At 42.7% G+C, this 12,524-nt stretch overlaps 1 protein-coding gene across 1 annotated transcript in view; it reads right to left on the reverse strand.

The window, feature by feature from the left end:
• BRINP1 (BMP/retinoic acid inducible neural specific 1) overlaps positions 1-12,524 on the reverse strand; it is a 122,160-nt gene that overhangs the window by 43,579 nt on the left and 66,057 nt on the right. The window contains exons 3-4 of the mRNA XM_028107894.2: positions 12,177-12,346; positions 9,254-9,359 (exon numbers count right to left, since the gene is read on the reverse strand). Of these exons, the coding sequence (XP_027963695.1) occupies positions 9,254-9,359; positions 12,177-12,346 (276 nt within the window). The remainder of the gene's footprint in view (positions 1-9,253; positions 9,360-12,176; positions 12,347-12,524) is intronic.

Raw genomic sequence — 12,524 nt, forward strand, 5'->3', positions numbered from 1 at the left:
AAAGTGATTTTACCTCTCCGAGTCTCAATTTCTCCATCTGTATAATGGGGAGCATGATCCCTAACTCAGAGTTGATGGGAGGGCTGAACCGGCTAATGGGTATAAGCACAATGCCTAAGAGGGAACAGTAGCTGAAAACAACGTTAAACATTTCTACACCCTGTTCCTCTGTTTCTACTACTTGTCGTGGGATGAGTTTGAAAATAATCCTCTTCACTCCATTAACGATGCCCAGCTACTGAGGAAAGGGATGGCGGACTGTGCTTGTCTTCCTCAGCCTCCTCCTGCTCACCCCGTGCTCCCTCCCTTACTCTCCTCTGCTCTTCCTCCTCCTCTCTCAAGTGCCCTCCCCTGTGCCTTTTCCACTCCTCCATCCTCTCCTCTGCCCTCCTCCTTTCTCTCCCTCCTTTCCTCTAAGTCCCCCTCCTTCTATGGCTACTTGAGCACCAATCATAAGAAAACACCGAACTGAGCAAATAGGTATGGAGCTCCTACATCCGCGGCACTGTTGAATAGAACGAAAGGCAAAGTTGGCAAGGCCAAAAAAAATCCCTTTTCTAAAGAAGCCTATCTAATCTAAGAGAAGAGATAAAACCCAAACCCAGACGAATGTGTTGCAAGGTGAATAAAAACAAATAAATCATGCCATAGAAGAGGTCTTAAAAGAGGCTTTTCAGAGGAGATGGCGTTTGGAAGATGAAGGGACACAGCTCTTGCCTTAAAGATGTAATATCCGGTGGGGTAGAAAAGGCGCATGCGCGTTTGTCAGTCCCCGTGTTAATCATCCCATCCACGGCATTGGACACAGTTGAGCACAATCTCCTGGCTGAGGAACGCTCTTTACTTGGCTTCCAGGATACCACAGTCTCACCACTCTCTTTTCACCTGCTGTCCATGCACGTGAAAAGATGCCTATAATGAAACGTAAGAAATTCTACAGGGCTGCAGTAAAGGTATGAGTGTGTTTTGGAAGGTGGGCTATGACAACGACAAGAAGACAGGCAAGAGTTTGAGTCTGTTGCCTGAGTGCATGAGTGATAGGAGCTAGAGCCTAGTCTGGAAGGAGCTGAAGTTTCAAGCTGACACAACGGAAAAAGAAGGGAGGGGAAGAGGCGGGGAGGTGAACTTGATCTGAGACCAACAAGTGAAATGCACCATTTGATTATCAGGGTATGAGGAGAAGACTCTCAAAGCACAACAGTCTGGTCTGGAAGCGCAGAGACTAGATGATGCCTGGTTATATCTCCTTCATCCCATAGCCCTCACTGCCTACCCTCCCATCTTCTAAAGGTCTTTGCCTCCCTCCTGTCCATTTTTCTCTTTTGGAAACTGAGACGAGGCTAGTGTTCTCACTCCTGTTTCATTAAGAAAAGCATCACATGCCAGCGAATCTAAGGTACCGTTCATTGTATAACATATCACTGGTTTATGGACATTGAGAAAAATCAATGCCTGTCAATACCCTGCCAATTAAACCAGGACACACCATCGGTTATAGGAAACATTCCGATTTCAGAGACATTAAAGTCTGAAAAAATCATGCAACTGGTACCTACGAAAAGTAATCAGAAGTAAAGTACGTGAAAATGCCCCCGACGATCACATCTGTGATGCATGCAAATACTCTCCTTTTCCTCTCTTTCCCGTGGATGAGCCGCCAGGCACTCTTTTCTAAGGCAAATAATCCCAGCCATACACAAGGCCCTACTCATTCTTGCCTGTTCAACTATGACCCTGAAAGAATCCCTCTGGCTCAGAGAATCAATGTTTCCTCTCTGAAGAATAATTCCCATCAGCATAGAGAAGTTTTGTGGCTTCTATGTTAAAAAAGAAAACTCACGGACTCGCCATCACCTTCTGCCACTGTGACATTTGTTGGATTTCCTCTGTGGCGTCTCTGCATCCCCTTCACTTCCTCTCTTCCCATTCTCTACCGGACTCATTCTCCTCAGGCTTTCACTACCATAATTCCATTGACAGATCCCTGTCAAGTTCACCAACGACCTCCGTGCTGCTTAATTCATGACTCAGTTGTCAGTCCCCGTGTTAATCATCCCATCCACGGCATTTGACACAGTTGAGCACAATCTCCTGGTTGAGGAACACTCTTTACTTGGCTTCCAGGATACCACAGTCTCATCACTCCCTTTCCACCTTCCTGGTCACTTCTTAGCTTCCTTTTCTTGTGCCTCATTATCACCCCATTATCCCAACCCTTCAATATGAAATTCCCCACAGCTCTGTAACTGAATTCCCTCTTTTTTGTTTTTGCCTACCCTCTTCTCCAGTCACCTTACCCAGTCTCACATTCTCAAATATCATCTCTATGCTAATTTATATTTCTAGTTCTCCCCGCAACCCCGACTTTCCAAATGCCCACTCAGCATCTGCATCTGTGTATCTAACAGACTTCTCAAACTTGGTTCACCCAACTCCTCTAGTCTCATCCAAGGTGACCTCTCCCACAGTCTTCACCATATCAGGAGAGCGATTCCATCCCTGCAGTTGCTCAGGCCAAACTTTGGGATCATCCTTTGCTTCTCTCCTTCTCTCGCAAGCCTTTCTCAGTCCACTACCAAATAATGTCAGCACTACTTAAAAATGTACCCACAATGCAATCACTTCTCAAAACCTCCATCACCACTCTCGTGGTCCCTGCCACCGTCTTTGTCTCAGCTTGGTAAACACAATAGCCCCGAAACTTGGCTCCTTTCTTGTGTTCTTGCCCTCTCTACAGTCTTTTCCACACAGCAGTCAGAGTGAATCATTTAAAATGTAAGTCAGGTCAGGCTACTCCACTGCCTGAATTTGTAATGGCTTCTCATTTCATCCAGAGTCAAGTCTAAAGTCTTTTCCATGGTCTACAAATTTCTACATGACCTGTTCCTTCACCATCTCTTTGACTGTAAAGAAAATATATTTCTTTGTTTTTCTTGTTTATTGTCTGCTCCCCTAACACCCACACACTAAATATAAACTCCAAAATGACGGAGACTTAGCTTATTCACGGCTATATATCCAGCTCTTAAAACACTATCTGCCATGTAGTTGATATTCAATAAATATTGCTAAATGAATGAATGTATGAATGAATAAATTTATGGATCATCCTAGATTTCAGCAAAATATTCCCTTTGCATCCCTTTCCACATCAGTGAGCTACTAAGGCACAGCTCTGCTCTCTGTATACCTCACCAGATGGATACTAGATTAAATTACATGACAATGTCGGCAAAACACTCAATGGGCTTCTTGGAGGGAGAAGGATCAAAATAAGAAGTTATCATTATGCCATTAGCGTTATTATTACCACTTTGGCTGCTGCTGTTTGGACTACTAATAGCCTGTGAGCATTTCTACAATCCTGTCGTTCTCTTTCTCGTGTCCTCCAACCCTCTTTTCTTTTTCCTCTTTCCTTCTACCTTCGCACAGTTTCACAAACAGCTGAGGAAATGCCACAAGGTGAATGCCATTGGAGTGCCATTCACATCATCCTCGACCCACCAAAATAAACCTCTGCAGGATCTCCCCTCGCAGCCTCCTTCAGCGGAATTAGCAGTGGAAAGAGGAAGACAGAACACTAGCATTTTGAGAAGGAGGAGCTCTGAAGGCAGACTGTCAGGTTAACTGTCAAGCTCAATCACTTACCGAGTGACCTCTCTCACCCATGTCCTCACCTACAAAGTAGGGGTGTTTATTTACGCCTTCCCCGCAGGAATGGTGTGGGGCTTAAAAATGTAACAAATGTAATTCTATGATGCCATTCAATGTAAGTTAAGATAAATAAAAACCAACAAATAAATATGAATATAATACAAATAAATTCACACAGTCCCCAGCACATAAGGAAACACTGGATAAATATTAGCTATTATTATTCCCGACTCCTCAGCCCTCAGTCCATGCAGCTGTCTTCTAGCTGGGCTGGACCACCTCCTGCTCTTTTATGTCTCTGCCTTATTCATGTCTTCTCTTTGCAGAGGATGTCAAGATGGAGCACATTATTAAATAAATGTTTAATAGACGCATATTCTATGCACAGAAATGTATACATATAAATCATGTGTGTACAACACTATGAATTCTCACAAAGTAAACACACCGTGTGCTGCCATCCAGATCAAGAAGCAGGACATTGTAAATACCTCCAGAAATCTCTCCCGTCTCCTGTCAGTCCCTTATTCTTCCTCCCCAATGGTTAATGCCCTCTGAGCTTCTAAAACAGTGCATTTGTTTTTACTGTTTTGACCTGTATAGAAATGGAATCATCACAGCATGGACGCTTTTGTGTCCAGTTTCTTTGACTCAATGTCATGTTCGTTAGATACTTCCATGTTGTTGCACAGAAGAGTAGTTTATTTTCTCCCATTTCTGTGTTGTAGCCTATCATATGAATGCATGACAATTTATTTATCCATTTTCTTGTTGATGGGCAAGTGGGGGCTCTTTCCATTTGGAGGTTATTTTGAATGAAGCTGCTACGAACATTCACCACTTTTGGTGAACATAGGTCCCATTTCTGATGGGCACATTCCCAAGAATTGTAATTGTTGGGTCACAGGACAAGGACATATTGAGGTTTTAGTAGATACTGCCAAGAGCTTTCCAAAGTGGCCATACTTATGTAGTCTCCCGCAAGCAACGCATGTAAGTTTCCACTGTTCCCCACCATCACTCCTTGATATTGTCAGTGTTCTTCTTTTGAACCATACTGATGGCTGGGTTAGAATACTGAATTGTGGCTTTAATTTACATTTTCTGAGGGCTAGCAAAAGCTCATCACTTTTTCAAATGTTTATCTGCCATTTCAGTAGTCTTGTTCGTGAAATGCCTGTTCCTGTCTTTTACCCATTTTCTTGTCTTACTGGATCGTCTGCCTCTTTCTTGTTGGTTTTAGAGGAGTTATTTACATATTTTGCATAAGGTTCTTTGTCAGATACACATAACACAAATATTTCCTTCTACTCTGAAGCTTATATTTTCATTCTATGAATAGCAGCATCTGATGAACAGAAATTCTTAATTTTAATGTGGTTCAATGTATCAATCCTTTTCTTTAGCCTTAGTGCTTCTTGTACCCTACTGAATAAATATCAGCCAATCCAAAAGTCATGAGATAGTCTTCTGTCTTATATTTAAGAAGCTTTTGTTTTCTTTTACCTTCCACCAAGAGAACATTATTCTTCCTCAGATTTTTTTTTTCTATGACTCCTCTACCTAACCAGTCTGAGTGAATTATTCCCTTTCCTCAATCTCCATAATGGTATGCATTATTTTTATTATCTCTATTATATTATATATTACCTTGAATCTTATGTATTTCTCTGCCCTTCCTCTCTATCTCATCCCCATACTCCATTCATCAGATTATCCAGATTCTTTCCGGTCTTCTCACTAAATTCTGGTCATAATGCCTGCTAAATAACTCTAAAATTGGTCTATTTCTCTCATCCCCTGTGCTACCTTCATGGTCTGAATCTGTGACATCTCATCTCAAGTGCAGCAATACCTCCTCACTGGTCACCTACCACCAATCTAACCCCCATCTAAGTAATTGACCACATGACAGCCAGAGTGATCTTCCAAAAATATCAACCTTTTCATGCTACCTCCTTTTCAAAAACCCTTCTCCACAGTGCCCATTACCTTCAAATTAGTATTCAAGTCATTAATGTGATGCAGAGGCCTTCCAGGATCTGAAGGGTTGTTTGGTCTTTCCCACCACTGGTGTCTCTGCTTTAACCTCTTGAGACATTTTCATTTGCTCCTGTGCTCCTTTATAAAGACGCTGTCTGCCTCCACATCCACACCCCTGTCTCCTCTTCATCCTCCAGTTCTTATCCTATGCATCTTCTCTGATTCCCTAGTAGGTTAAGTCTCCATACCGTCTGGTACCAGAAAGCCCCAGAATTTTTCGCCACTACAATTCCTGATGCCTATTATTGTTTGTTTAAGCCCATCTTCTCTGATAGAGTGCATACTTCCTTGGGACACAAACTGTGTCTGTCTTGTTCACCACCATATCTTATGCCTAGCTCAATGCCAACATGGGTCTTTAAAAATTCCTGTATCTATATAGATATATAGTTATGTCTGTAGATATCTATATATACATATATACTTGCTGAATTAAGTTGAACTGATTGTTGCTTATATTCTCAGGGTTTAGCATTTGGATTTGGCACGTAGTCAGGCTCTATAAAGGTTTAGTGATTCACTGTCTTTATAAAACCCTAGAATCAGTAATGAAAAGGACATTAAGACCGCCTACTTCAACTACCTAACCCATTAGAACGAAGATTAAATAATCTCTATGACAGGGGCGCCTGGGTGGCTCATTGGTTAAGCATCCGCCTTTGGCTCAGGTTACAATCCCAGGGTCCTGGGATCGAGCCCTACATCAGGATCCCTGCTCGCCAAGGAGGCTGCTTCTCCCTCTGCCTGCCAATCCCCCTGCTTGCGCACTCTCTCTGACAAATAAATAAATAAAATCTTTTCTTAAAAAATTTCTGTAACATTTCTACCAGATGCCATTTACTTATAACTCTCTGAAAACAGAGAGTCACTACACAGTTCAGCAGGTCATTGCAGCCTTGGGCATTAATGTGCGCTGGAAGATCTATTTTAAACTGAGTTTAAACTGAGATCTGTCTCATCCCAGTTAAAAGCTGGGATCCTTGTCATTTCCTACAAGCAGATCAGGTTTGGCTCATTTTATCCACATTAATGAATTTGACTATCTTTTCTGCAAGACAACCCTGGAGTTATCTGCCGACAAATCCTATTGCCCCAAGTCAACCCTCTTGAACTATTCATCATAAGACAGCCTTCTTCAGGTGCACTGTAGTTTTCCTTAGTCCCCGTCTTGAATTGGGATGCCCAGACTTGGACCCAATTCTCCAGGTGTGCTCTAACCAATCTAGAAGAGGACAAAGATGTCACCCCTTTTTGGTGGACAACATACTTCTAATAATGTAACCAATGGCGGACCTGGGTTTTGGAAGACTGAGGTTTCTACTGTAATTGCTTATTGAGAAAGGAATTCTAAAATAAGATGTGGAAGTGAATATTTGGAATGAAAAAAGTTGGGGACACAGAAGGTGGGGGAACCCTGGACCTTAAGCTTCATCAGTTTCATGGTAAATCAGCCTCTAAACGTCCCTAAGATCTTAATAACTTCCTGGTAACATCTTGTTAATCCCTTCTAAATTTACTCCAATTATCATTCACAGGTCTCTCCACTGCCAACATGCACAGCAGGGTTATCAAGTGCAGGCTGGAGCCAAGCTCCCGGCCTCAAATACTGCCTCTCACTTCACAAGGTCGCCGCACATAGCACAGGAACCGAGAAGTTGGAAATCCTGGCACACCCAAGGCAGATCGGTCTCTCTTATCTACTTTCTTGTCAGGTTGTTACCAAACCCACCGTCTACTCTTTTCTCCACTAAAGGGGACAGGGTTAGTCTTCACGTGTTTGAGGTTTTTGTTGTGTTGTGTTTTCTTTGAACACTAAGCCACTTTCTTGGCCTGAATTTCCTGGAGGGATTTTCGTTCAGTGCTCCCAAGTGACACTACCAAGCCCTCCCTGCTCCATTTTCCAACCCTCTTCTATAACAGGAGTATGAATCAAAGGGTTGCTAAGGAACTGGAATATAAAAGTCATATTAGGTTCTGCTTAGCTCCACCTGCCAATCTCAACTCCACTTTCCTCCCACTGACATTCAGAATCACCTTTATCAGATACCTTTCTAGAAGGTCACATTTTTAGTCTGCTCTGAGTTAAAGCATGCCATTTTTTTTCTAACTATAAAGTTAATACATGATCATTGTAGAAAAGTTAGAAAAAGAACCGGAAGCCTAAAATAAATCATCTGCAACCTCCCCATCCAGAGGTAACCTCTTTTAACATCTCAGCATCTTTCCTTGCAATGTTATTTTCCCTTATCTTTTCGCAGAGTTAAGATCACACCATACGTTTGGTCAGAAACTACCCATTTTTATTTACTTATTTTTAATTTTTATTTTAAATTTTTTTAAAGATTTTATTTATTTATTTGACAGAGAGACACAGCGAGAGAGGGAACACAAGCAGGGGGAGTGGGGGAGGGAGAAGCAGGCTTCTCGCTGAGCAGGGAGCTCGATGAGGGGCTTGATCCCAAGACCCTGGGACCATGACCTGAGCCAAAAGCAGGCACTTAACGACTGAGCCACCCAGGCGCCCCAGAAACTACCCATTTTTAAATGAACATCAGATCAAATCACTTTCATATATTCTTGGAAATTCTTATACCTAACATTTTCGTACCTGCCTAATATGATATTGCATAGATGCTACATAATTTGTGCAGTCCCCTCATGTGGAAAATTCAGATCTTTACATTTTTTTTTGCTATTATAAACTATGCTTTTTAAAACAGCACTAGCTGTACTCAAAGCCTTGTATGTTTTCTCCTATAATCTCCTCACTTTTTTACGATGAATTAATAAGGGTAAAATTACTATTTCAAAGAGTATATTTTCCTTCAGGTCATGAGTATATATGAAGCGCCTAACAGGGACCTGACATAAAAAAAGACATTAAACAAATATACATGTTTATAGATATCAACAAAGTAATCCCATGATTGTTGCATTCTGGCTAGCAGTGACTGAGTATCTGTCTCTGTACACCCAGCCAGCACTGAGGGTTCTCATTCATAAACTCTGCTAAACACACACACACACACACACACACACACACACACACACACACACACAAACACATATATACGTGTGTATAAATATATTAAAGACCACAGATGATTACCGAATAAGGAGAAGGAAGGTTACACAGAACCAACAATGCTGTAAACTGCTCTATAGTTCTTATAATTCAAATAACACCTGCCAAAATACATTGAAAGTCAAACACAATAATATAGGAAATTCTGACGGTAAGATATGAAACTTTAATATATATTAGGTCTGGAGCATCTATAAATAACACTGTTTAGACATTTTCATCAAAATAATCGGATAAAGCTCACATTTTCATACTTTATATCTGAAAACTAATTAATAACCATGAATTTAATGTCCTGTATATGTTAAAATTTTAAAAAGGCATCGTATCCTGTCTTCATTTCCATATTCCTGGTTTTGATCGGTTTCTCTGTCTTTCATCTCCATTCTCGCTCCACATCATGCCTCCTCTAAACCCTGAGTCTCTCCTCCCCCTCCACCCTCTGGTCTCAAATTTCCAGGGGCATCCTACCTTGAAGATGCAGTTTGCTCTCCGTGCTTTGCAGAAGGACGGAACTCACAGAGTCCAGATTGTCATAGCTGTTACAGCCCAGAGGCCCGGTGCGTGTCTCTGTGACCTGGAGTGGACATCGAGGGTGACAGGTGTGAGACAGGCGCCCTTGTTAGAGACTTGTGAGACAGGGCCCCGCAGAGTCACCTCAGCAGAGTAGAGCCGGCAGAAAAAGTGTCCTGGCCTGAGCCAATGGCACCTTGCCTGTGCCAAGGCCACCTTTGGGCTATCACCAAAAGGACATCGGGGTAGCAGGGCAGTCAAGTTCACAGACTGGAGCCATTCCCTGGCTCTCACTTCACAAGGTCACTCTAAGTATGATATGAATTAACGAGTTGAAGCACTGCAGCATATTTCAAATGCGCTTCACAATCAGGAGAATCCGCGTTAAATGTTAACAGGGCCATGAATTTGCTGTGTGACCTAAGGAAGTCACTCAACTTCTCTAAGCTTCCGTGACCCGAGGCTAGTAAATCCTTTCCAAGAAAGTTGGGTGACAAGACACAATGGGTAGAAGTGCCTGACATGTGGCTTATGTCCAAACACGGGTACCGTATTACCCCAAATCTCAGAATCGGTCACGAGTACATATGCATTATTAGGCAAGAGCAATAACATTATCCCCATTTTCTAAAAGATGTTTCATAACCTTGAAGTAGGCATGGTTTAGGATGAAAAGAGGTTTCTCATCCCTTTGGCCTTGACTTCCCATGACTTAACACAGTCGTTTACCGGGTAGTTTTGAGGTTCGCATGCAACTATAAAGACACAGCACTGGTGGTTTTGTGACCCGTAAGACGGTGTCCAAATGCCAGTTGTGCCTTCCTCTGGCTGGGAAACCTTGCGTGAGTGACTTTCCCTCTCTCAGCCTCAATGCCCCCTCTAGAAAATCCTCTCACCCACCTCAATAGGTAAAGAGATCCTATTTGGGGAGTGGTTAGCACTTTGGAAACAGTATATAAATGGAGGATTGGTAGGTTTTGATTTTTAAGCAACTTATTATTTTTTGGTACACAATCCTAACATAGTTGTTATTGAATGAGACTCAAAACTACCAATTCATTTTGCTAAGGAGATCCTGGGAAAGAAAGCTACGGGCAGAACTTCCTCACCCGGGGTCAGCTGCTGGTCTTAAACACAACTGGCAGTGAGACAATTCTAGCCAGCTGGCTCTTGAGGAAGTGTCAAGAAACGGCAAGAAAAATCCAAGTCCCAGACCGAGTGGGGAAGACAGTGGTGGTCAAAGAATGGCTTCTTGAATTTCTCTGAGAAATTCCTTGTAAGGAGGCAGGCTGCACTTCCAGGATGCACAGAAGGAGATTATCGTCTGACAGAGCTTCAGTATCTCAATTCCACATCCCATCCAGGGTGGGGAGCGAGCGAACCATTTGGTGATAATGAAAACCAGGCCTTTGCTTCACTCCGACTCTGATGGCTTCATAAAGATCTGTCTCTCTGTGCCGAGTTCACTAACAACATAATCCCCCCCAATAGAGGCGATTCTTCTTGGATAAGCTGGCTCTTTGTTTGTCGATCTGATTTATTTCTCTCTTTCCTACCTCCCTCCTCAGTAACGCATTCCCACATTTTTTCTCTTCCCTTGGTCAATTTCTAACTCATCTGCCCCTGTCTCCCTCGGTCCTTCCCCCCTCCCCGCCCTCCAGCCACACACACACTTTTTCCCTAGAGATAGTTTTGAAAGTCTTAGTATAAGGGTAGGTCTGTACTTAATTCAGAAGAAATTAGATCAAAGAATTGAGGAGTAGAATGCAGGTATAATCGGGTTTCAGAAAATGTGAGATGCACAAAATCTGCACTGAAACCGTGAGAAAAACTAATCCTTTATATCAAAAATTCCTCCCTCGTTCTCTTTAGAAAGGTAATCCCTGAATTTCTTGCACTTAAAATAGAACTTTTTTTTTTTTTAAGTGTCTGTGTTCCAAGACACTGAATTACAAGTCTAGGGCTGCTCTATTCAATGTCGCTATTTAAATGAAAATTAATTAAGATGAAATAAACTTATAAACTTAGGTCCTCGGTAGCCACATTTCAAGTGCGCCATAAGCCCATGTGACTAATGGCTACTGCCTTGGCCACAGATATAGGGCACGTCCACCATCTTGGAAAGGTATTATATTGGATAGTGTTGGTGCTGAGGGGTATGGGTCAGCACATGACTGTCCTTTTTTGTAAATAAAACTTTTAATGGCACACAGTCATGCCCACTTGTTTGCATATTGTCCATGGCTGATTTTTGTGGTACAGCTGCAGAGTTGCTTTGTGGCAACCTTGACCATATGACCTGCAAAGCCTGAAATTTTTATTATCTGGCCTTTACAGAAATAGCTGACCCTTGGTCCAGCGAGTAGAATTCTAGTCCCTGTTAGGGTACTCCAGCTGTGTAACCCTGAACAAAAAAGTCTTTAGCTCTTGGACCTCAGTTTTCCCATCTGTAAAATGGGGGGTGGTGAGTAATGGGATGGAAAACACAAGTGTTTAACAAATTACTGATCTAGGCATCAGCAATCTGCCTCTTGCTAGCTCTAGATCCTTGCAAAAATCATTTACCCGCTGTAGTCTCAGGTTTTTTTTTGACCTAGAAAAGGCGCTTAAAAATCAGTGAGAGGATTGTTGATAATTACACCATGACCATAGCCAGGGCTGCCCCAGCAAATCAGTACGATGTGGTCATGCTAATGGCAGTGCTCATGATCTTACAGGGCCTTTGACCACGTCAGTCAGAGTGGCTGGCAGGGGGTACTGTTAGTGTTAGCTTCATGGGTATGAAGCCAGGGACTGCATCTGCCCATCGGCCATCCGAATACCTGACACGTGCAGTATTGCTGTCTTCAGAATCAACCACCCAATCCGCCCTCAAGCCTACCTTGATTGCTCCAGTTGATATCTGGATCTCATGGAGCCTCCTCATGGTGCCATCACGGTCGACAAAGTAGGATGACGCAAGTTGGTGCAGAGCTTCAACACTTTGAGTGGCATTCCCTGACTTCCTGTCGAGGCGACTTTTGTCCATGTACATGGTCAAGGCCTCCTCCCCTGCATGGAAAAGGAAAGAAGCTTAGGGAGCCTATCGAGCTTTGGGGTGGGAAGAAAGGCTCCAGGGCCTGACTGCTGACAAGAGCCTTGACTTTCCCACTACTTTTGCCCAAATTCCCTTCTGCCTCTGAAAATCAAGAGCCCGGTGAAAGAGAAATAGTCCAGAAGTGGCTGTAAG

This window comes from Eumetopias jubatus, unplaced genomic scaffold (assembly GCF_037043125.1).
Source record: "Eumetopias jubatus isolate StellerSeaLion01/CBP00866 unplaced genomic scaffold, mEumJub1_p1.0 scaffold_15, whole genome shotgun sequence".
Classification (NCBI taxonomy): Eukaryota; Metazoa; Chordata; class Mammalia; order Carnivora; family Otariidae; genus Eumetopias; species Eumetopias jubatus.